The sequence below is a fragment of the Ranitomeya variabilis genome, chromosome 2 (assembly GCF_051348905.1).
Source record: "Ranitomeya variabilis isolate aRanVar5 chromosome 2, aRanVar5.hap1, whole genome shotgun sequence".
In the NCBI taxonomy this organism is placed as follows: domain Eukaryota; kingdom Metazoa; phylum Chordata; class Amphibia; order Anura; family Dendrobatidae; genus Ranitomeya; species Ranitomeya variabilis.
In genome coordinates this window covers 227,595,207-227,619,695 of record NC_135233.1, presented here as the reverse complement: position 1 = coordinate 227,619,695, position 24,489 = coordinate 227,595,207, and the positions used below count along the sequence as shown (strand labels likewise).

Below are 24,489 nucleotides of genomic sequence, written 5' to 3'. Positions count from 1 at the left end.
TTCTATCATAGCTGCGATGCTGACACCTTTCTATCATAGCTACGATGCAGACACCTTTCTATCAAAGCTGCGATGCAGACACCTTTCTATCATAGCTGCGATGCTGACACCTTTCTATCATAGCTGCGATGCTGACACCTTTCTATCATAGCTACGATGCAGACACCTTTCTATCATAGCTGCGATGCTGACACCTTTCTATCATAGCTGCGATGCTGACACCTTTCTATCTTAGCTACCATGCAGACACCCTTCTATTATAGCTACGACGCAGACACCTTTCTATCATAGCTGCGATGCAGACACATTTCTATCATAGCTGCGATGCTGACACCTTTCTATCATAGCTGCGATGCAGACACCTTTCTATCATAGCTGCGATGCTCTGCATGATTTGACACCTTTCTATCTTAGTCAGCAGTAGCTTTTGCAGCTTTTGTACATCGGGGATCGGCTCGGAATGGAACAGCTCTTTGCTCCATACTATAAAACATACAGACATACACGTTGTTCCAGCCTGTCTTTATTTCCGGTCAGGATTACAACACGCAACTTTAGTGTCACAAACACAATATACAGCACAAAGGGGTACCAGGCATAGGCGATTTTGGGGTGGAGCAGATGTGCACATAAAGCGGGGCGGTAATAATGGGCAGGAGAAAAAGAGGGGGATGTTCAGTACCCGGAGTGCACGCAGCAGGGATTATCCTCGGACCATCCTGGTTGTTTCGCTATATTAATCCACACCGGAGCTGATGTCAGTAGACATGGCCGCCATCACCGTCCCGACCTACCTATACTATAAAGAGCAAATTGGCCTCTAAAATGTTAAATTCTGCATCAATCCCATTATTGTGCAAGTAGGGCCTACGACGCTGTTGCAATGTGCAAACATCACAGATTGCTAAAAGGAAATCTAGAACTAACCCGGAAGCAGAAAAACGGGTGCATATAGCCGAGAGGCCCCTGGAAATCTCATTCCCTGCCAGGAGGGTCAATGGGTAGATCAAAATTTCAATTACAATACTGCAGGGGGAACAGTTAACAACATGATGCGGTGCAGCCCTGCCCGCCTGGCATGGAGAGAGATTGGCAGGGGAAGGGTAACAGCAATGCTCTGCACAATTCTGGTAAAGAGGGGGGAAAGGGTTACACAGCAATGCTCTGCAGGAAGACAGTCTCTGGTAGAATGAGATGGGATTTTTCCTGTGTTTTGGTACAGATATAGATCATTAAATATATTTATATATTATATATTTTATAAACATCACGGACACGACATTCTCCCATTAATATTCACTCGGGCAGCCGGGCTGCATCACTGCACATCAGAATATCACAACCTGAAGCTTGAGCTCACTGATCGGCTACGGAGAAGCCTGCGGGATGGAAAGAAGGAGAAGGAAAACCGGGCGGGAGGAAAAAATAAAAAGAGGCAGAAAGTAATAGGGGAAAGCGACAATAAAAGGATAAATAAAAGAAGAGAAGAGAATCATTAAAGGCATTCAGAGCTGTAAAGATCCCCCCCACCCAATCAGGAATAATCCAACATTAATCCGATATGATCATAAACATCAATCTAAAAAATCATCCGATTCTACAAAAGGAGTTGTATGTAATAGAAAAATACAGTATGTTCTTGTTCAGAAATAGCACCACTCTTGTTTATAGGAGGCGACTGGTATTGCAACGTAGCCCCAATTACTTGAATTAGGCAAAAATGCAATACTATGCCCAGACCAAGAACAGGAAAAGGTAGGATGGGGGTGCAGACCCTTTTATTTATTTTTTTAATCTCGCTTAACCCCTTTATTTTTACGTTGTCCTGACGGAGTAATGCTCAGCTGACTACAAAGCTGTTAATGTAGTACAGACGGGATTGGGAACCTGAATGCCAGCTATTGTGAAACTACATCTCCCAGCATGCTCTCGGTTAGTCAACACCTGTCAGTCACTGTTTATTGTGTGTGTGTGTGTGTGTGTGTGTGTGTTTTGTGTGTGTGTGTGTGTGTGTGTGTGTGTGTGTGTGTGTGTGTGTGTGTGTGTCTGTATATATATATATATATATATCTGAAATTATGTCTTATGTTCTAGATTCCTCAAAGTAGCCACCTTTTGCTTTGATGACTGCTTTGCACACTCTTGGCATTTTCTTGATGAGCTTCAAGAGGTAGTCACTGGAAATGGTTTTCACTTCACAGCTGTGCCCTGTCAGGTTTAATAAGTGGGACTTCTTGCCTTATAAATGGGGTTGGGACCATCAGTTGTGTTGAGCAGAAGTCTGATGGATACACGGCTGATAGTCCTACTGAATAGACTGTTAGAATTTGTATTATGGGAAGAAAAAAGCAGCTAAGTAAAGAAAAACGAGTGGCCATCATTACTTTAAGAAATGAAGGTCAGTCAGTCTGAAAAATTGGGAACACTTTGAAATTGTCCCCCACCAAGTGCAGTTGCAAAAACCATCAAGCGCTACAAAGAAACTGGCTTCCATGAGGACCGTCCCAGGAAAGGAAGACCAAGAGTCACCTGTGCTTCTGAGGATAAGTTTATCCAAGTCACCAGTCTCAAATCGCAGGTTAACAGCAGTTCAGATTAGAGACCAGGTCAATGCCACACAGAGTTCCAGCAGCAGACACATCTCTACAACAACTGTTAAGAGGAGACTTTGTGCAGCAGGCCTTCATGGTAAAATAGCTGCTAGGAAACCACTGCTAAGGACAGGCAACAAGCAGAAAAGACTTGTTTGGGCTAAAGAACACAAGGAATGGACATTAGACCAGTGGAAATCTGTGCTTTGGTCTGAGGAGTCTAAATTTGAGATCTTTGAGATCTTTGGTCAATGCCACACAGAGTTCCAGCAGCAGACACATCTCTACAACAACTGTTAAGAGGAGACTTTGTGCAGCAGGCCTTCATGGTAAAATAGCTGCTAGGAAACCACTGCTAAGGACAGGCAACAAGCAGAAAAGACTTGTTTGGGCTAAAGAACACAAGGAATGGACATTAGACCAGTGGAAATCTGCGCTTTGGTCTGATGAGTCCAAATTTGAGATCTTTGGTTCCAACCACCGTGTCTTTGTGCAACGCAGAAAAGGTGAACGGATGGACTCTACATGCCTGGTTCCCACCGTGAAGCATGGAGGAGGAGGTGTGATGGTGTGGGGGTGCTTTGCTGGTGAAACTGTTGGGGATTTATTCAAAATTGAAGGCATACTGAACCAGCATGGCTACCACAGCATCTTGCAGCTCCATGCTATTCCACCCGTTTGCGTTTAGTTGGACCATCATTTATTTTTCAACAGGACAATGACCCCAAACACACCTCCAGGCTGTGTAAGGGCTATTTGACCAAGAAGGAGAGTGATGGGGTGCTACGCCAGATGACCTGGCCTCCACAGTCACCAGACCTGAACCCAATCGAGATGGTTTGGGGTGAGCTGGACCGCAGAGTGAAGGCAAAAGGGCCAACACATGCTAAGCATCTCTGGGAACTCCTTCAAGATTGTTGGATTGTTGGAAGACCATTCCCGGTGACTACCACTTGAAGCTCATCAAGAGAATGCCAAGAGTGTGCAAAGCAGTCATCAAAGCAAAAGGTGGCTACTTTGAAGAACCTAGAATATAAGACATCATTTCAATTGTTTCACACTTCTTTGTTAAGTATATAATTCCACATGTGTTCATTCATAGTTCTGATGCCTTCAGTGTGAATGTACAATTTTCATAGTCATGAAAATACAGAAAAATCTTTAAATGAGGAGTGTCCAAACTTTTGGTCTGTACTGTGTGTATATGTGTGTGTGTGTGTGTGTGTGTGTGTGTGTGTGTGTGTGTGTGTGTGTGTGTGTGTGTGTGTGTATGTATGTATGTATGTGTATGTATGTGTATATATATATATATATATATATATATATATATATATATATATATATACACATATATATATATATATATATATATATATATATATATATATATATATATATATATATATATATATATATATATATATATATATATATATATACACATACATACATACATACATACATACATACATACATACACACACACACACGTAAAAGTTTAGGCACCCCTGGTCATTATTTCTGTTATCTTGAACAGTTGAGAGAGTTGAAGATGAAATTATCTCTAAAAGGCCTAAAGTTGAAGATGACACATTTAATTTGTATTTTAGGCAAAAAATAAACATATTTTCGTCTTTTAAATTTTAAAAAATAAAAAAGAGAGAAAAATGGGACCATGCAAAAGTTTGGGCACCCTTGGAAATTTGTGTGCTCAGATAACTTTGACTAAGGCTTTGCACTTTAATTAGCCTGTTAGGGTTATAGCTTGTTCATTATCGTTAGGAAAAACCAGGTGATGCAAATTTCTCAGGTTTATAAAAACCCAGCCTCCTTTAACCTTCTGCAAAAAAACAGCAGTCATGGGTTATTCTAAGCAGCTACCTAGCACTCTGACAATGAAAATGATGGATGCCCACAAAGCAGGAGAAGGCTATAAGATAGCAAAGCGTTTTCAAGTTGCCCTTTCCTCAGTTCGAAATGTAATTAAGAAATGGATGTTATCAGGTACAGTGGAGGTCAAGATAAGGTCTGGAAGACCAAGCAAGATTTCAGTGAGCTGCTCCTCAGATTGCTAGAGAGGCAAATCAGATCCACCGCTTGACTGCAAAAGACCTTCAAAAAAATTTAGCAGACTCTGGAGTTGTGGTACATTGTTCTACTGTTCAGAGACACCTGCACAAATATAGATTCATGGAGGAGCCATTGGAAGAAAACCTCTCCTGCGTCCTCACCATAAAATGCAGAGTCAGAAGTATGCAAAAGAACAGCTAAACAAGCCTGGTGCATTTAGGAAACAAGTACTGTGGACCAATGAGGTTAAAATAGAACTCTTTGGCCGCATTGATGAAAGGTATGTGTGGAGAAAAAAGGGCACAGAATTTCAGGAAACCATTAAGCATGAGGGTGGATCAATCATGCTTTGAGTTGTGTTGCAGCCAATGGCACAGGGAACATTTCATTGGTAGAAGGAAGAAAGGATTCAATGAAATTTAAACAAATTCTTGATGCAAATATAACACCATCTGAAGTAGAAAAGAGGATGGCTTCTACAAATGGATAATGATCCTAAACACACGTCAAATCCACAATAGACAACCCCTAAAGGCGCAAGCTGGAGGCTTTACAATGGCCCTCACAGTCCGCTGATCTGAACATCATTGAAAATCTGTGGCTCGAATTCAAAATAGCAGAGGATGCAAGACGACCCAGGAATCTCACAGAACTGGAAAAATGGAGGAAAATCCCTCAAACAAGAAGTGTGAGACTCGGCTGGCTTCAAAAATCGTTTACGAGCTGTTATACTTGCAAAAGGGGTGCTACTAGGTACTAACCATGCAGGGTGTCAAAACGTTTACACTGGCCAATTTAATTTTTGTAATTTTTTTTTGCCTAAAATTCAATGGCAATGTGTCATCTGTTAACTTTAGGACTTTTAGAGATCATTATGTCCTCAACTTGCTTAACTGTTCACACTATCAGTAATTTTTACCAGGGATGCCCAAACTTTTACATGCCACTATATTATACATGTAATATATATATATTACATGTATAATATACATATATGTATGTTAGTTTTTCTAATTTACTGATTTAACAAAATGCGAAGTGAATGAGAACAAGAAATCCAAATCCCATCAAGATTTGGTGACCGCCCCTTGCCTTCATCACTTCTTCTAGGTACTTGTACTTGCACTCAGTTCCTGAGGGATTTCAGCAGGAGGTTGTTCCAAACATCTTGGAGAACTGACCCCATATCTTCTGTGTATGAGGCTTGTGCAAATCCTTCTGTCTCTTCATGTGATCCCAGACTGGATGATGTGAGATCAGGGATCTGTGGGGGCCGGATCATCACTTCCAGGACTCCTCGTTCTTATTTATGCTGGGGAAAGTTATTAATCACAATGGCTGGTGCAGCGTAACTACCTTGTTTCTTATTGCAGTGCTCAGTCTTGTCATGGGCTGTAACCTGACATGAACCTGTCTTCCAAAACCTCACCTTTAAAACTGGGTGAGAAACAGCCAAACTGCTATAAGCCTCCTACACATCTGTTTCTGTTTCAGTGTTTCATCCTATATATGAAAATGATGATCATTATAACTTTGTGCAAGTGTACCTAGAAGAAGTGATGAAGGCAAAGGGTGGTCACCAAAATATTGATGTGATTTACATTTCTCCTTTGTTCATTCACTTTGCACATTATATAAACACAGATTATATATATATATATATATATATATATATATATATATATATATATATATATATATATACACACTCACTGGCCACTTTATTAGGTACACCTGTCCAACTTCTTGTTAACACTTAATTTCTAATCAGCCAATCACATGGCGGCAACTCAGTGCATTTAGGCATGTAGACATGGTCAAGACAATCTCCTGCAGTTCAAACCGAGCATCAGTATGGGGAAGAAAGGTGATTTGAGTGCCTTTGAACGTGGCATGGTTGTTGGTGCCAGAAGGGCTGGTCTGAGTATTTCAGAAACTGCTGATCTACTGGGATTTTCACGCACAACCATCTCTAGGGTTTACAGAGAATGGTCCGAAAAAGAAAAAAAATCCAGTGAGCGGCAGTTCTGTGGGCGGAAATGCCTTGTTGATGCCAGAGGTCAGAGGAGAATGGGCAGACTGGTTCGAGCTGATAGAAAGGCAACAGTGACTCAAATCGCTACCCGTTACAACCAAGGTAGGCCTAAGAGCATCTCTGAACGCACAGTGCGTCGAACTTTGAGGCAGATGGGCTACAGCAGCAGAAGACCACACCGGGTACCACTCCTTTCAGCTAAGAACAGGAAACTGAGGCTACAATTTGTACAAGCTCATCGAAATTGGACAGTAGAAGATTGGAAAAACGTTGCTTGGTCTGATGAGTCTCGATTTCTGCTGCGACATTCGGATGGTAGGGTCAGAATTTGGCGTAAACAACATGAAAGCATGGATCCATCCTGCCTTGTATGGAGCATCTTTGGGATGTGCAGCCGACAAATCTGCGGCAACTGTGTGATGCCATCATGTCAATATGGACCAAAATCTCTGAGGAATGCTTCCAGCACCTTGTTGAATCTATGCCACGAAGAATTGAGGCAGTTCTGAAGGCAAAAGGGGGTCCAACCCGTTACTAGCATGGTGTACCTAATAAAGTGGCCGGTGAGTGTATATATACACACAGCACAGGCCTAGTTACCGCTACAATGCGGATACGTGGAAGCAGGATGGGAGTGGGATGTAATATAATAGGGGGGAGAGAAATCCCTTTTCCATAGTAATAAGTAATGACGTGGCAATTTCGGGAGAGCGGATGGAAGACTGTGGAGGAGAGAAGAGGATACATGGAGGGGGATGGGACTTGAGAATAGCAATGTGACATTTGAGTGGGAGAGAAGGAGAGTAATGCAGAAGGAGAAAAGGAGGAGGGGGCATGAGAAGAGAAAAGGTGGGCTACAGAGATATTGGGTGGAGGGGAGACAAAGCCACCAGAAGGTGTGTACATGCAGCAGAAACACAAGGGGATGATTCATGGAGCGAGACCAGGAGATGAGTCAAAGAACACTGATGGGGGGATGACAGGAGGAGGCAGAGATAAGAGATTCATGCCCTGCAAAATGGGGAGGGGATCAGGCCTGCAGGAGGACAGGTGCAGGGTCCCCTTAAGAGATGATGGAAGTAATGGACTAGGAGAAAGTGTGGGGCAAGAATAAAATAATGGACATGCTGGATTTCAATATGCCCAATTCTTTTGTTCTCACGGCCAGAGGTGATTGTCAGCAGCCTGTTCCCCCATCGCTGAACCGAGCGCGCACGTGTATGGGAGCGAGCAGAATAGCCGCCAGGCGAGTTTGTGCTGCAGAAATTTTCCTGTGCAATCGGACCCTTAGCGCGGCTTTTAATTTAATATCTGTTTGCACCATGATCCCCCTTAGTCGGCCATTGGATTATGGGAAACATTCTGCAGACGATTTATTAACAGCAAAACTGGAAAGTCTCATCCATATGGTCACTAGGCACTTGGACGTTATAGAGTGGGGGGGTCCGATGCAGAGAGGAGAGCCCCTATAAAGAGGTTCTGCAGCAGTTGACGTGTTTTGTAGACAAGAATATACTTATATGTTATGTTTAGAACATTTGCGGCCTTTTATCTCTCTCCTATAAATATATACTGTTCGTTATTATTACATCTATACAGTGGTTTTACTATACATTTATGTGGGGGGTTTTAGGGTATGTGTCCACGTTCAGGATTGCATCAGGATTTGGTCAGGATTTTTCATCAGTATTTGTAAGCCAAAACCAGGAGTGGGTGATAAATGCAAAAGCGGTGCATATGTTTCTATTATACTTTTCCTCTAATTGTTCCACTCCTGGTTTTGGCTTACAAATACTGATGGAAAATCCTGACCAAATCCTGATGCAATCCTGAACGTGGACACATACCCTTACACATTGGATGTGTTGTCTTTGGCAGAGGTTTCCCATTATTTCCCTAGGATGGGCGATGGATGCAGTTGTTCTTACCACCGAGACACTCACCAGCTCACATCTGGTTGGAGAAGGAGGTCGGCACACCTTGCTGGCTATAGCCCCCTTGGCTGTACCCCTGTTGGTTATATTCGGGCTGTTGGCCGTAATAGTCGGGTTGATATCCTCCTTGTTGTCCGTAAGAGTCCTGCTGAGCGTAGCCCTGACCCTGCGCGTAGGTGTCTGGCGCCGGCTGCTTCTCCTGGGCGGGCGGTGGTTGCTTCATGAATGGAGCTGTCCATCCCGTCTCTTTGAATACGAACCAGAGGTTTCCAAGCCAGATTAGGCAGTTCAGGAATCCAAAGGCCTGGAAAAGAGGCAATGAAATAAAAAAAAATACCTGGGTGCCATCAGAAAACAAACTCATATATTCTATAATATTCATCTGTTATTTAAGGCGTTGGTTTGAAAAAAAAAAAAAAAAAAACTGGAAACATTTTGTTGCTTCACTCATTCTACCCAGGTCCAGCACTGAGTCTCCGCTGCTACTCTCAGTGTCTATTGTTGTCAGACGTCATGATGTCAGCGCTACAGACAATAAGGGTGTGTGTCCACGGTCAGGATGGCCGGCGGTATCGCCGCTCGGTGCTAAGCCCCGCCCCCTTTCTGGGACGCGATGATGCCGGATGTGTTCACTGTACACATCCGGGATCATCGCACCCTCGCATAGCGCCCTGTGATATTACTTGCGGCGACGCAGCGGCGCCGCAGGTAGCACGGACATGCTGCGACCTGAAAAGACGTGCAGCATGTCCGGAGTCGCAGGGAAGTCGGATGCGTGTTTCCACGCATAGTGGACACAGGGTTTCATAAAATCCCCTCCACTATGCTGGAACATCTGGACGCTGCGTGTTTGACGCTGCAGCTCTGTGCAGCGTCAAACAAGCAGCGTTTACTGACCGTGGACACGTACCCTTACAGACATTGAGGGCAGCAGTGGAGACTCCGCACTGGACCCAAGGAGGGGGAGTAAAGCCCTACTTTTTTTTTCTTTTTCTTAAGCAAACTGCAGCCAGGGAACAGGGAAATCCTTTTAATACTTTTCTTTGTTTTGTTATAAATACAATATTCATTTATTTTGACATTTGAGAATACATAAAGTTCTAGCAGCAATTTGGAGAATCTGGGATCATCAGCTCCGCAAAATAAAACAATAATGGCAAAGTTATCAAGATCGTCATTTTCTAGGCCAGTCTTGATCCAAAGCCCACTGGTGTAAAATAAAAACAATCTGATAGCAAGTTTTTCCTATGTAATCTGACAGTAGAATGGTGTAGGAGCAGAGACCTTGATTCCAGCGACTTGTCACTCACTGGGTGCAGCAGTTGTGATACAATCACAGTTTTCTCTGCTGAAGATCTAGCAGTGCTCGGAATGCGGAGCTGTGTACATTGCATATTGTCAGAAAGCTGCCAGTCAGTGGTGGGGATGTGGTTGGACCAGGAGGCACGAGACACCTAGTCCTGTACTGATAATCTCCTGCTGATAAAACATTGATTTTATTGAAGCACAGTAAGTGACACATCCCTGGAATCAGGGTTTCTGCCCCTGCATCATGCTCCTCTCAGATTACATAGCAAAAACCTACTGACGGATTCCCTTTAAAGGGGTTGTGCACAACTTACATATTGATGACTTATCTTAGAAATATTCAAAATCAGATTGGTGGCGGTCTGATACCTGACACCCCCAAAGTTCTGCTACCGCAGCTCATTTCCCATTCACTTTACCATGAACGGAGCTTCAGCACCCGGGAGCGGCCACTACACGCCGAGGGAGCTCATCAATACAAACACTAAGTAATGGACGCCTCTTAATAAGTCAGGCACATCTTTGGGTTCTCCATGTGACACGGCCCGAAATTCACATGATGGGCCGATGTAGATTTAATTTTCTGCCAATTTCTGGTGTAAATTATGGAAAATTTACACATCAGCAAACAAGGATAAAACCACAAAAAGTCACTAAATTGTTTACGCCAAACTTCTGCCACAAAAATACCTGGTGTTAAATCTTTCAGGAATCCCCTCCCCCAATCTGTCGGCATTATATTAGAGGGGGGTTATATGTTTATGTATTTTTCAATGAGCCCATAATCCTTTCTAATAGGATTACCTCCTGGTAAAAAGAAGATCACCAAATGTGTATTTGCCCAAAGGAATAGCAATATTTGCATTGTTATATGCAGGGTACAGAAATGCTGGAGGCAATCGCCACCAAACCATCTGCTCTAAGAAGACCCTGAGCCCCCCATGGAAAACCTTAGAGATCACCGCGGCATGCTTATGAGGCAGGGAACGCATTTAGTCCCAATCAGTCATGGAGAAAAATGTGAATGTGCCCTATAGAGGCTATAGCTATGTAATTAACAGAACGGCCACTAGAGGGCGCCCCCATTACAGTGACGGGTAAGGCGTTAGTCTGGATATAGCATATACTCACCACAGAGGTATTGAGCCCGGACATAACAGGATCCCTCACTTCTTGACATCTGTTTTCTGGATTCTCGCATGCGGGGATCTGATCTTTGATCAACTCTGGGTCAGTCGCCAGCTTTATATCAGACAAGCCCTTGGCCCATGCACTTGAACTTACCAGCCACAGAAAGGCAAAGACGGCCGTCACTATACAGTCCTGGAAAGAAAGGGCAGAAAGTGAAATGGGGTGTAAAACCCAAAAGTGCAAGAGTAAACCACTGCCCTGCTAAAAAAGGTGTGGACACTGCACTAAGGCTGGGTATCCCCCATGGCAGTGCCATAGTGGTTCTGCATGGAGGCCAGCCATGTCATATCGGAATAGATACAGATCAGCTGAACCTTTCAGACCAGACACAAACGATTTGACAAATTACTTTTACTCAGTAGGAGAAAATGGGACCATACACATGGAAATATTGTGCCATACGGACAAATGCAGTATTAAAAAAAGACCAGTCACTAGGTCAAAAATGGCCTGTTTGTGCTATAAATTAATTCCCACTGCTCCCCTGAGTATTACGTTTTTTGTTTTGTTAAAATCCACCTAATGGTTCTCGAGATATGAGCATTTTTATTTAGTGATCATTTTTTGATCTTTACTAAGAGGGCGTGGCTGATTGGTTAAACCTAGAGCATCATAAAGACACGCCCCAGAGGAGTCACTGAGCCACGCCTTAGAGGAACGCACTAACTAAAAATGTCCATATTTCTGGATCTGTATGGTGGACTTAAAAAAAAAAAAAAAAATATTCAGGGGAGCCACAGGAATAGAATAAGAGCAAAAACTGGACGTTTTGAGCCGGTGACAGGTCCTACAATGCAAGATATGGCCAGACTACTACTAGATGTAAGAAGTTGCCCATCTGTTCCACAAGTGTTTGCACGGTTCTCTTTCCAGGTGCACGTTGGTGACTTACGATCATGGGGCCCTTGTTGTTCTCACGGTATTTGTTCTGGAGGAATATGTAAGTGACCAGAGCGCCAAGAGAGTAAAGGAAAGCGAACACTGCGATGGTGACAAAAAACTCAGCAGAGGAGGAATAATCCCCGACCAGGAACACCTTGGTTGTAGCACCGCCCTGGCATGTTGGAGCTTCAAAGTATTCCTGGTGCAGCCTACAAGAGAGAGAGCAGGTGATGTGGAGCAGATCGGGGGCACATAAAGGCCCAATAAAAGGGTACTTTTAATAGACAGTATATTCACATAATAATATCAAGCTCATTAACGGAATTTTTGAAAAATTTTAAGCTCCATAAATGCAGTGGGTTTTTGTGCAAAAACATATCTGGTGCAACTGTTGCATATTTTTCTCTGTAAGCTTTTATGGGGAGCGGGAAAAAAACACGTAGGTGAGTTTTTAAGCGAAGAATTAAAGCTTTTCTGTACTTAAAAAAAAATTAAAAACATTAAAAACCGCTGCTCAAAAAATGTATCAGATAAATAGAAAAAAAAAGTATAAAAAATGCAAAAAAACACAATAATCAGATAAGATTGTTATTGCATATTATGGTGGGGACAACTGCAGAAAACATGCGGATAAAAAGCAACAGGAAAAAAAAACACAGTGATCACAGCCCGAAAGAATTAACATGCTGAGCTTGTAAAAAAAATATAAACTCTAGAAATTATTTCTGCATTAAAAAAAAAAAAATGCACAAACTACTAAGTGTGAACAAGCCCTCATAGAAATCAAGACTTAAAGTCTAAAAGTTTAAACAATATTACATGCCATTTCTTTGAAGCAGATCCCGATGGAAAATGGTCAAAACTGGGCTCTGTCCAGTCAAATGGCTGTAAGACACTTTTCGGAATTTTTTTTTTTTACAATTTTTTTAAGAAAATAAAAAAAATCCTCCAAAAAAAAAAGGAGCGTTACCTGAAGAGGTTTCCGCCTGAAAATGCGTGAGATATATGACCTAGGGGGCTGAGATTTAATAGTATAGGCATTGCCTTGCAGAGCCATCAGTGCACAGCGCCACACCTGCACTTGGGTTGTGTCTGGTATTGCAGTGAATAGAGACCAAGCTGCAATACCAGATATCACCTGTGCACATGTGTGGCGCTGTTTTTGAAATCTTACCCTTGTCGCAAAAAGTACTGCAAGTACTATATAAAGAAACGGCTATTTCCACAGTTGCCTGTAATATTTGCTGCGAGTGAACTACATCACACTCACTTAAAGGGATATTCAAAGTCCACTTTTATATTCCGCTTGCTCTCGGTCTTGTTGACGCAGTCGATGCTCAGGGTGAATTGTCCGGAGTAACTTCCACACGTCGCAAAGGCAAAGATCGAAAATAGCTGTAACGAAAAAACGGAGACGGTGAGGACTGGAGGACGCAGCAACAAGGACAATCGTGCAATGAGGATAAAGAAGAAGTAAAGGTGTTATACAAAATCTAAAAAAAAGTCTGCTTCTTAAAACAGTGCCCCTTCTGTTCAAAGGTCGTGTGTGGAATTACATCGGAGATCCACTGAAGCTAATAGTTGCAGTACCGCACCCAACCTACAGACGGGTGTGGCGCTGTTTCAGGAAGAAAGCATTTTTTTATTTTTTTTTCAAAATTTTGGACAAACCTCAAAAGTGACTATTCTTCAGCTAAGACAGTAGAAAGAGGGGCTTTACTCAGAACTCAGAATGGGCCAATTTGCTGCGTCCTCAATTTTAGCCGGTCCCTAAATATTATTCATCAGTGGTCTAACACCGATCGACTAGATCCAAATATGAAGGCCAAATAAATGCGGGTTATTGAGGGGTCCGACCAGAAGGCCAACTATCTGGGGGTAGAGGGAGTCGCTCCACATGGGTGGGCCGCTGTATCGGGAACATATCCATCCGGGCCGCACAATCCCCGCAGGGGATATCAGACCACGGTCATAGTGGCACAAGACGCCATCATGAAATCGCTATTTATGCCGTTCTCCAATAGAATATTCCATACGGCTCCGCAGCAGAGGGATCTGAATGAGGAGCGGAGCCGAAAACACCTAAACTCCTGTGCCCTCTGCTCGCCCTCTGCACCTAGATGGGGCCGGATAGAAACCGCTAATAACGTGCGGAGGGGTAAAAAGCGGCAAACACAAAGCAAGACGGAAATTCACCGGACCTCAATCAAGATCATTAGGAAATGGATAGGTAAAGAGCTATGGCAAAACCTACAGCATGGGGGCATGATGGGTGGCACAGTATGGTGGGCAGCATGGTGTATCTGGGCAGCACAATTTGGTGGGCAGCATGGTGTCTCAGCCGGTGGCACAGTTTGGGGAGCAAAATAGTGTCTCAGTGGGTGGGATAGTTTGATGGGCAGGATGAGGTCACAGTGGATGGCACAGGTGTGTGAACATCATGGTTCCTCAGTGGGTGGCATGGTTTGGTGGGCAGCATGATGTTTCAATGGGTGGCTTGGTTTGGTGGGCAGTATAATGTCACAGTGGGTGGCACAGTTTGGTGGGCAGCATGTTGCATCTAGGTGGCATAGTTTGGTGAGCGCCATGGTGTGCCAGTTGGTGGCATAATTTGATGGAAGCATGGTGTCTCAGTGGGCAGCATAGTTTGGTGGGCAGCATGGCATATCAGTGGGTCTCAGATTGGTAGGCAGCAACATGTCTTGGTAGGTGGCATAGTTTGGTGGGCAGCATGGTGTGTAAGTGTCACAGTTTCGTAGGCAGCATGGTATCTCAGTGGATGCCATAGTTTAGTGGGCAGCATTATGCCTCAGTGTGTAGCAGTTTGAAGGGCAGCATGGTGTGTCAGTGGGTGGCATAGTTTGTTGGGCAGCATGGTGTCTTGGTGGGCGGCATGGTGTGTCAATGGGTGGCAGTTTAGTGGGCAGCCTCATGTCTCAGTGGGTGGCACAGTTTGATGGATAGCATGGTGTCTCAGGGGGTGGCCTAGTTTGGTGGCTAGCATGGTGTATCAGTGGCTGGCACATATTGGTGGACAGCATGATGTCTCAGTGGGTGGCATAGTTTGGTGGGCAGCAAGGTGTCTCAGTGGGAAGCAGTTTGATGGACAGCATGGTGTGTCCGTGGGTGGCATAGTTTGGTGGGCAGCATGGTGTGTCCGTGGGTGGCATAGTTTGGTGGACAGCAAAGTCTCAGTGGGTGGCATAGTTTGTTGTGAAGCATGGTGTCTCAATGGGTAGCAGTTCGATGGGCAGCATGGTGTCTCAGTGATGCATTGTTTGGTGGGCAATATAGTGTCTCAGTGGGTGGCATAGTTTGATGGACAGCAAGGTTTGGTGAACAGTATAGTGTTTCAGTGGGTGGCATAAATTAGTGGGCAGCATGGTGTGAGTGCGTGGCACAGTTTGGTGTGCAGCATGGTTACTCTGGGTGGCACAATTTGGTAGGCAGCATAGTGTCAGTGAGTGGCACAGTTTAGTGGGTAGCTTCATATCTCAGTGGGTGGCATAGTTTGGGCAGCAAGGTTTGGTGGGCAGCAAGGTGCCTCAGTGGGTAGCATAGCTTGGTGTGAAGCATGGTGTCTCAATGGGTAGCAGTTCGATGGGCAGCATAGTATCTCAGTGATGCATTGTTTGGTGGGCAATATACTGTCTCAGCGGGTGGCATAGTTTGGTGTGCAGCATGGTATCTCAGTGGATGGCACAGCTTGGTGGGCAGCATGGCGTCTCAATGAATGGCATAGTTTGGTGGGCAGTATGGTGAATCGGTGGATGGCATAGTTTGGTGAGCAGCAAGGTTTGGTGGGCAGCATGTAGTCTCAGTGAATAGCAATTCGATGGACAGCATGGTATCTCAGTGCATGGTATTACTTGGTGTGCAGCATGGTGTCTTAGTGGGTGGCATAATTTGGTAGGCAGCATAGTGCCAGTGGGTGACACAGTTTAATGGGTAGCCTCATGTCTCAGTGGATCACATGGTTTGGTGGGCAGCATGGTGTATGAGTGGGTGGCATAGTTTGGTGGGCAGCATGGTGTATGAGTGGGTGACAGTTTGGTGGGCAGCATGGTGCATCAGTGGGTGGCATAATTTGGTGGGCAGCATAGTGTATGAGTGGGTGGCATAATTTGGTGGGCAGCATGGTGTATGAGTGGGTGGCATAATTTGGTGGGCAGCATGGTGTATCAGTGGGTGGCATAGTATGGTGGACAGCATGGCATGGCAGTGGGCACTACATGAATGCTGGATAATAAAATTCAGAAATTATAACTAATAGAGAAACATACGAGGCGACGTATGTAGATTTGTTATCGGGAAGAAAATATGCCTTGTTCTTCTCCTGCCAAACATTGAGATGATAGGAAGTGGGTGGCACATACGATTTCTTGAGGAGCTCTCACAGTTGGCAGGTGATGCCAACAATCCCATCTTGTGCCGGTTTCTCTGCCGCAATCTGTAGCCAAGAAATATCCCAGTACCCAAAACTGTGTGATCGGCATATGTGGGGTTAAAACTCAGATAATGCACTTGTGCCGTGTGGCCCTTCACCCCCTAGCGCAGAGGAGCACGCAGGAGGGGGCAGGTGGCGGTGCACAGCGGGCAGACGGGGCTGGATTTATGCTGCCGATAATCCTCAGAAGGATTGTGACCTCCCGCATCTCCGCAGAGACTGATGAGTATTTATAGAGCATCGGCCATAGCAAAAAGAAAAGAGGATTACAGTGTAACCTGGGGTGTGAGAATGCACAAGTGCCAACGCTGCCGGCCCGAGCCGAGGCACGACACGGGAGGGGGCATGACATCGACTGGAGGCCAAGACAAGGACATGAGGGCCCAAGACACGGACAAGAGGGCCCAAGACACGGACAAGAGGGCCCAAGACACGGACGGGAGGGCCGGAGGGCCCAAGACACGGACGGGAGGGCCCAAGACACGGACAAGAGGGCCCAAGACACGGACGGGAGGGCCGGAGGGCCCAAGACACGGACCGGAGGGCCCAAGACACGGACCGGAGGGCCCAAGACACGGACCGGAGGGCCCAAGACACGGACCGGAGGGCCCAAGACACGGACCGGAGGGCCCAAGACACGGACCGGAGGGCCCAAGACACGGACCGGAGGGCCCAAGACACGGACCGGAGGGCCCAAGACACGGACGGGAGGGCCCAAGACACAGACGGGAGGGCCCACGACACAGACGGGAGGGCCCACGACACGGACGGGAGGGCCCACGACACGGACAGGAGGGCCCAAGACACGGACGGGAGGGCCCAAGACACGGACGGGAGGGCCCAAGACACGGACGGGAGGGCCCAAGACACGGACGGGAGGGCCCAAGACACGGACGGGAGAGCCCAATACACGGACGGGAGGGCCCAAGACACGGACGGGAGGGCCCAAGACACGGACGGGAGGGACCAAGACACGGACGGGAGGGCCCAAGACACGGACGGGAGGGCCCAAGACACGGACGGGAGGGTCCAAGACACAGACGGGAGGGCCCAAGACATGGGCGAGGGGGGCATGACATGGATGGGAGGCCAAGACAAGGACATGAGGGCCCAAGACAAGGAGGGGGGGTGGGCCCAAGACACGGACGGGAGGGGGGAGCCCAAGACACGGACGGGAGGGGGGGGGAGAGCCCAAGACACAGATGGGAGGGGGGAGAGCCCAAGACACGGGGGGGGGAGCCCAAGACATGGACGGGTGGGCCCAAGACACGGACGGGAGGGGGGGCGAGAGCCCAAAACACGGACGGGAGGGGGGAGAGCCCAAGACACAGACGGAAGGAGGGGGAGGGTCCAAGACACGGACAGGAGGGGGGGAGCCCAAGACACAGATGGGAGGGGGGGAGAGCCCAAGACACAGACGGGAGGGCCCAAAACACAGACGGGAGGGCCCAAGATACGGACGGGAGGAGGGGGGAGGGCCCAAGACACGGACGGGAGGGCTCAAGACATGGACAGGGAGGGCCCAAGACATGGAAAGAGGGCCCAAGACATGGACAGGAGGGGTGGAAGACATGGGGAGGGGGGAAAGACCCAAGACATGGACAGGGGGGCCAAGACATGGACAGGAGGGCAAGGGCAAGACAGTGGGGAGGCGGCAAGACATGGACAGGAGGGCAAGGGCAAGACAGTGGGGAGGCGGCAAGACATGGACAGGGGGAGGGGCAAGACCCTAACAGAGAATGCAGAACAGTGCAGGTACAGGAGCAAGGTGAAGCAGCATCTGCACCACTGCCAGCTTCGCTGTGCCACGCAGCCCATGTGGTGCGAAATAAAAGGGGCAACTGCACCAAATGCCCGTCAGTGGGGTCTTTTTTTCAAGAACTAAAAAAGTGCAGTAAATTTCTTTGATTCCACAAATATTCTGGATTACTGGACAAAAAATTAAGAAGAGGATTGTCTCATTAAATACATTTATCACCTCCAAAAAGTGAGAAATGTATGATCACTGGGGCTCCGACTGTTGGGAACTGATCTTGAGATTGTGGGTCCCCTTTGTAAGTGATCATGCTCACTAGCCCCATTGAAGTGAACAGGACGGTGATGACGCATGCTCCATCCCAGGGATCATACATTTATCACCTATCCTGCGATGGAAATTATACCGCCTTTCTGCCAGGTGTAAACAATCTCTGGATTACCAGTTTGCCAGATTAAAGGACATTTCCAGACTCAGGGCAGTCTCACACGTCCAGATAATTCCGGTACCGGAGTTGTCCGTGTGCTCATGTGGCACATCAGTGTGGCACACGTGCGCCGCCTGAGGACCACACGGACCGTGCAGGAGAGACAGCGCTACAGTAAGCGCTGTCCCCAGCGTGTGGTGCTGAAGGCGGCATTCATCTCTTGTCCTCTGCAGCGCTTGCAAGAGAGAAGAGATGAAAAATCAAATTATTATTATTTTTTTTGCTAAAAATAAAGTTTGGGGGTCAGAACCCGCCTCCCACCCCCCGTGCGCCCACCCGCTTGCAGAGAAATACTCACCCAGCTCCCGCGATGCCTCCTGGGTGAGTATTTCTCTGCAAGCGGGCAGGCGCACGGGGGGTGGGAGGCGGGAGGTGACCCCCAAACTTTATTTTTAACAAAAAAAAAAAAAAATTGATTTTTCATCTCTTCTCTCTTGCAAGCGCTGCAGGGGACAAGAGATGAATGCCGCCTTCAGCACCACACACAAGGGACAGCGCTTAACTGTAGCGCTGTTTCTCCTGTGGCGGTACATGCACACGGAGGAGAGTGTACATTGTTCTCCGTGTGCATGTGTGCGGGACGCTTTGCGGACCGTGTTGCCGGAGAAAAGCGGACATGTCTCCGTGTTTTGCACACGGACACACGGTCCGTGAAAACACGCAGGCATGTGCATAGACCCATTAATTTGAATGGGTCTACGTGTGTCAGTGTCTCCGGTACGTGAGAAAACTGTCACTACACGTACCGGAGCCACTGACGTGTGAAACCAGCCTCAATGAGCATTTATGCACAGGAGAGGGGTGGTCCGGTCTCGCAGTTAGCCAGCCGGCCTATTGGGACATATTCCCCAAGAGGGGCACATTCCACTCCTGAATATTTATAAACTGGTACGGGGAATAAGTTCCGCCATTATGTGCTCGGTCTTTCTCATCATTTATTTATGACCCAGATGAACAAGGTTTTCTCACCGCCTGTCACGCAAAAGCATCTACATGGGCATCCTGCACACAGCGTACCTCATATAGCAGTATGGCAGATGATTGCGGTATAAAAAAAACTTGTAATGCAAGGACTAGATACAAGGTCATAAACACACAAAACAGACAAAGAATATAGAGAATTACTCACCCATTCCAGAACTTTAATGAATCCCAGAGGCTCCTTCACTACTCGAAACTGCCCCCCTGCCACCAGCTGTGGGTACATAACAGGTACATTAGTGTGCCGCTATCCAGGGTGCTGAAGGGCCGCTTCCCAGCTGCACTCCCTCACACACACGAAGCACATGTGAGAATGTATACCGCCACTCATTTACATGACAGATCATCATCATCATCGCGGCTCCTTCCTGCTGCCATTTTTTTTTTCACAGGTTGCAAAGAACGTAATAAATTAGGACAAGTTCTACGGCACCAAATAATGTAATATTAGCTATAGCGCAGGAACCTTTACCGGACTTCTATACGGAAACCAAAAGGACTACAACTCTCACTGGACACCAAATACACTCAGCCGCAGCTAATTTTGTGGGGTTGTCCAGCAATTGCGGACATTTCAATTTTTACTTTCTTCACTTAAAAGGGATGTACTGTGAGCTAAACAAATCGTTTTTGCACTTGGGTGCCAATAATAATGTTGCCTTTGTGCTGCACTACTATGGCTGGATGCAGAATGAGTCAACTGAGGGTCCGTCAGTGAGCTGGTTCTCAGAGTCTCTCGCTCTTTTATCGCTCTTTTTGGAGATCCTATCAGTTGATTTAGGACCACCTCAAAGTTGTAGTGTCGGGAAACAAAATAATCTGTAAATACGGCAAAGAAACTGAACATTTTCTATTCACTTTTTGGTAAACACTAAATCACTGCACCCCAATAACACCCCCACCCTTACAAGACCCGACGATCTGGAGACGTTCTGACCCAATGTGGAGGTGGCATCCCTACAGAAAGGGTGGGAGACGCCACTGAAGATCTTACAGCCGCGGCTCTCCAGCTGTCGCTAAACTACAACACCCAGCATGCCCTGATACAGGAAGCTGCTATAGAACAGTTGTTTCCAGCTCTCCAGCTTCTGTAAAACTACAACTCCCAGAATGCCATGGCAGCTGCAATTTTGGAACAGCTGGAGAGCCATCACTTGGAGACAACTTGTTATCTAAAGCAGTTTCTTATGTCAGGGCATGCTGGGAGTTGTAGTTTGTGAAAGTGCCACAGCTTGGAGTTAACTGATCTATAGCATCTTCTACTGTAGGGGCATGCTGGGAGTTGTAGTTCTGCAGTAGCTAGAACGCCATGGCTTAGATACAACTGATCGATAACATTTTCTGCTGTCGGGGGCATGCTGGGAGTTGTAGTTTTGCACTAGCTAGAGAGGTTTTGGCTTAGATACAACCGCTCTGTTGCATGGTTTCACTGTTGTGGCATGCTGGGAGTGGTAGTTCTGCACTAGCTAGAGGCATGGCTTAGATACAACTGATCTATAGAATCTTCCGCTATTGGGCATGCTGGGAGTTGTAGTTCTGAACTAGCTAGAGATCCATGGCTTAGATACAACTGATCTATAGAATCTTCTGCTGTTGGGGCCTGCTGGGAGTAGTAGTTCTGCACTAGCTAGAGAGGCATGGCTTAGACATAACTGATCTATAGAATCTTCCGCTATTGGGCATGCTGGGAGTTGTAGTTCTGAACTAGCTAGAGATCCATGGCTTAGATACAACTGATCTATAGAATCTTCTGCTGTAGGGGCATGCGGGGAGTGGTAGTTCTGCACTAGCTAGAGAGGTATGGCTTAGATACAACCGCTCTATTGCATGGTTTCACTGTTGTGGCATGCGGGGAGTAGTAGTTCTGCACTAGCTAGAGAGGCATGGCTTAGATATAACTGATCTACAGAATCTTCCGCTATTGGGGCCTGCTGGGAGTTGTAGTTCTGAACTAGCTAGAGAGCCATGGCGAAGATACAACTGATCTATAGAATCTTCCGCTATTGGGGCATAATGGGAGTAGTAGTTCTGAACTAGCTAGAGAGCCATGGCTTAGATATAACTGATCTATAGCATTTTCCACTGTAGGGGCCTGCTGGGAGTGGTAGTTCTGCACTAACTGGAGAGACAGCACTTAGCTACAACTGATATATAGCATTTTATGGTGTCTGGGCATGCTGGGAGTTTTAGATCTACAACAGCTGGAGAGCCACCGCTTAGATACAACTGATCTATAGAATCTACAATATTTGGAGACTCCTGACCTTTAGCATTTCCAATCTGGGTGGCGACAGATTCCAAGACCACCACATCATTTAGACATTCTGCATCTGCTCCAGCAAACATCACCCACCCTCCCTCTGTATCCTGAACACTCGGCCCTACGGAAGGAGCCCCCTGACTGATCCACACGCAGGAGAACCCCAACCGGAGCAGAACGCCCCTATGTAAGTCATCCATGTGACCTCTCTGAAGACCCTGGGGGATCCGATCAGGCACACACCCTACAAACAGCCCAGACACGACCTTATAACGCCCTGGAGCTGTACGCCAGGAGACAATTAGCATGAATAAACCCGAAATCTATTGATCACCAGAGAAGTCACGCCCCTGGGAGGACGGAGACCACCACTCCACGTTCAGGGGGGTCATTGTTACCTAAACTTGAACATTTGATAATTATATAAATCTTCCTATTTGATTACCTTTTTATTTGCATTATTTCATTTTTTGTTATTTCTTGGTTTTTGTTTTTTGGGTTCTTAGACCCGACTCATCCCTTGCACCCCGAAATATTAGCCGGACTTAAATTCCCCCTTTTTTCCCCATATAGTCGTTAACCTTCAATATTTCGTCCTTGGGGTCTAATAGGAGAAAGTGGCGTGTAATCTCCGGTGTCCGCCATGGTGACCCGCAGTGCAATCTCCGGTGTCCGCCATGGTGACCCGCAGTGTAATCTCCGGTGTCCGCCATGGTGACCCGCAGTGCAATCTCCGGTGTCCGCCATGGTGACCCGCAGTGCAATCTCCGGTGTCCGCCATGGTGACCCGCAGTGCAATCTCCGGTGTCCGCCATGGTGACCCGCAGTGTAATCTCCGGTGTCTGCCATGGTGACCCGCAGTGTAATCTCCGGTGTCTGCCATGGTGACCCGCAGTGTAATCTCCGGTGTCCGCCATGGTAACCCGCAGTGTAATCTCCGGTGTCCGCCATGGTAACCCGCAGTGTAATCTCCGGTGTCTGCCATGGTGACCCGCAGTGTAATCTCCGGTGTCCGCCATGGTGACCCGCAGTGCAATCTCCGGTGTCCGCCATGGTGACCCGCAGTGTAATCTCCGGTGTCTGCCATGGTGACCTGCAGTGCAATCTCCGGTGTCCGCCATGGTGACCCGCAGTGTAATCTCCGGTGTCTGCCATGGTGACCCGCAGTGTAATCTCCGGTGTCCGCCATGGTGACCCACACACGTCCTGTCACCCTCGCCTCCTGCATCACCAGTAAACACGTACTGGAAACCACGGTCCCTGACTCTTAGCCCATCCCCCGTATTATCCCATCCCCCGTATTATCCCACTGCCATTCTCAGCACTGGATACGGTGTATACCTCTGTGCACACGTATGTGCATGCAGTATATGTGCACCCATGGGAGCACAGGCGAGTCCACCCACATCTATAGGCGCATTCACACCTATATGCGATAAGGCTCCTCACCTCCCTCCTCCCTACCATTTTCCTTCTCCCTACACCCTCCCTTTCCTCCGTGATCTCAATGACATCCCCGTCCTTTCTCCATGCACACCATCCATGCATCTAGCAGCATCTCTCCGCTTATGTGGCAGCTGCGCCCCCCATTACATCCCCCCCAAACCCAGCTCTCACCTGGTTGACCACGTCCATGTCTGCAGGATGCTGGTGAATCGCGGCAGCGCGGAGGGGGGAGTGCACTTTATCGCTAAGAGCCTGACAGCAGCGGCGGCTGGGGAGAGCGCGCTGCACGGAACAGCTGTCATAAGGGCGGCCAATAGAAAGCGAGGCTGTGATGACGCGTGACGTCAGCAGTCTCCATCTTTATTGAGGGCAGCCTTAGAAGACAATTGGCCTCTGCCCATAAGTCTTATTACAGGGCTATGTGGCCCCTGTGTGTAGTCGGGACGTGTCGTGTGCGTCCTCACTGCGCTGTTATATGGCTGCATGTTATATACCATCGGAACAAGGTGTAGTAAAGCACACAGAACACAAGCCAGTGTATGGTGGCCGCTGTGCGGTGCATGTAGTTGTCTCTTCTATGTGTATGTATCTCTGGATGGATACGAGATAAATATAGAGATTAGAGAGATCAAATAGATTCTAGATGGGATACACAGAAAGACTAGAGAGATGTTAGCTTAATAGATATGAGAAGGATATATTAGATATAGAAACGATAGAGGGTAGATATTAGATCGATGTTAGATAGGAAATATATATATATATAATAAATAGGCATTTTGTAGATGGAGATATAGATGTGATTTAGAGAGGTAGATATTAAGTAGATAGTACACAGATATGAGGGATAGACTAGCTGGACCATACATGGATATGAGAAAGATCGGTATAATATGGATTGAACATAGACTGATAAAAAAGATATATAGATGGATAGATGAGACAGATATGAGAGATGGAAATATTAGATAGCAGTGATATAGATACTGGATACCGTGTGATGTACTTTTTATTCTGTTTTGGGAAGGAGGGAAAGGAAATCATGGAAGGAAGGAAGGAAGGAAGGAAGGAAGGAAGGAAGGAAGGAAGGGGAAATAAGGA

General features: G+C 46.7%; 1 protein-coding gene across 1 annotated transcript; it reads right to left on the bottom strand.

The window, feature by feature from the left end:
- Positions 1-507: 507 nt before the first annotated feature.
- SYP (synaptophysin) lies at positions 508-23,732 on the bottom strand. Its single transcript, XM_077283866.1, has 7 exons — positions 23,560-23,732; positions 19,831-19,896; positions 13,282-13,406; positions 12,022-12,220; positions 11,070-11,261; positions 8,640-8,934; positions 508-1,379 (listed from the first exon to the last, which is right to left on the bottom strand). The coding sequence occupies exons 1-6, from the start codon at positions 23,575-23,577 to the stop codon at positions 8,644-8,646; spliced, it is 891 nt and encodes a 296-aa protein (XP_077139981.1). The 5' UTR covers positions 23,578-23,732; the 3' UTR covers positions 508-1,379; positions 8,640-8,643.
- Positions 23,733-24,489: the final 757 nt, after the last annotated feature.

What these genes read in the sequence shown, in the direction of transcription:
- SYP (XM_077283866.1), bottom strand. An exon ending in GACTTTGAATATCCCTTTAA is followed by an intron (nt 12,221 to 13,281) that starts GTGAGTGTGATG and finishes TCTCTCTTGTAG; the next exon opens with GCTGCACCAGGAATACTTTG. An exon ending in CCGGGCTCAATACCTCTGTG is followed by an intron (nt 8,935 to 11,069) that starts GTGAGTATATGC and finishes CCTCTTTTCCAG; the next exon opens with GCCTTTGGATTCCTGAACTG.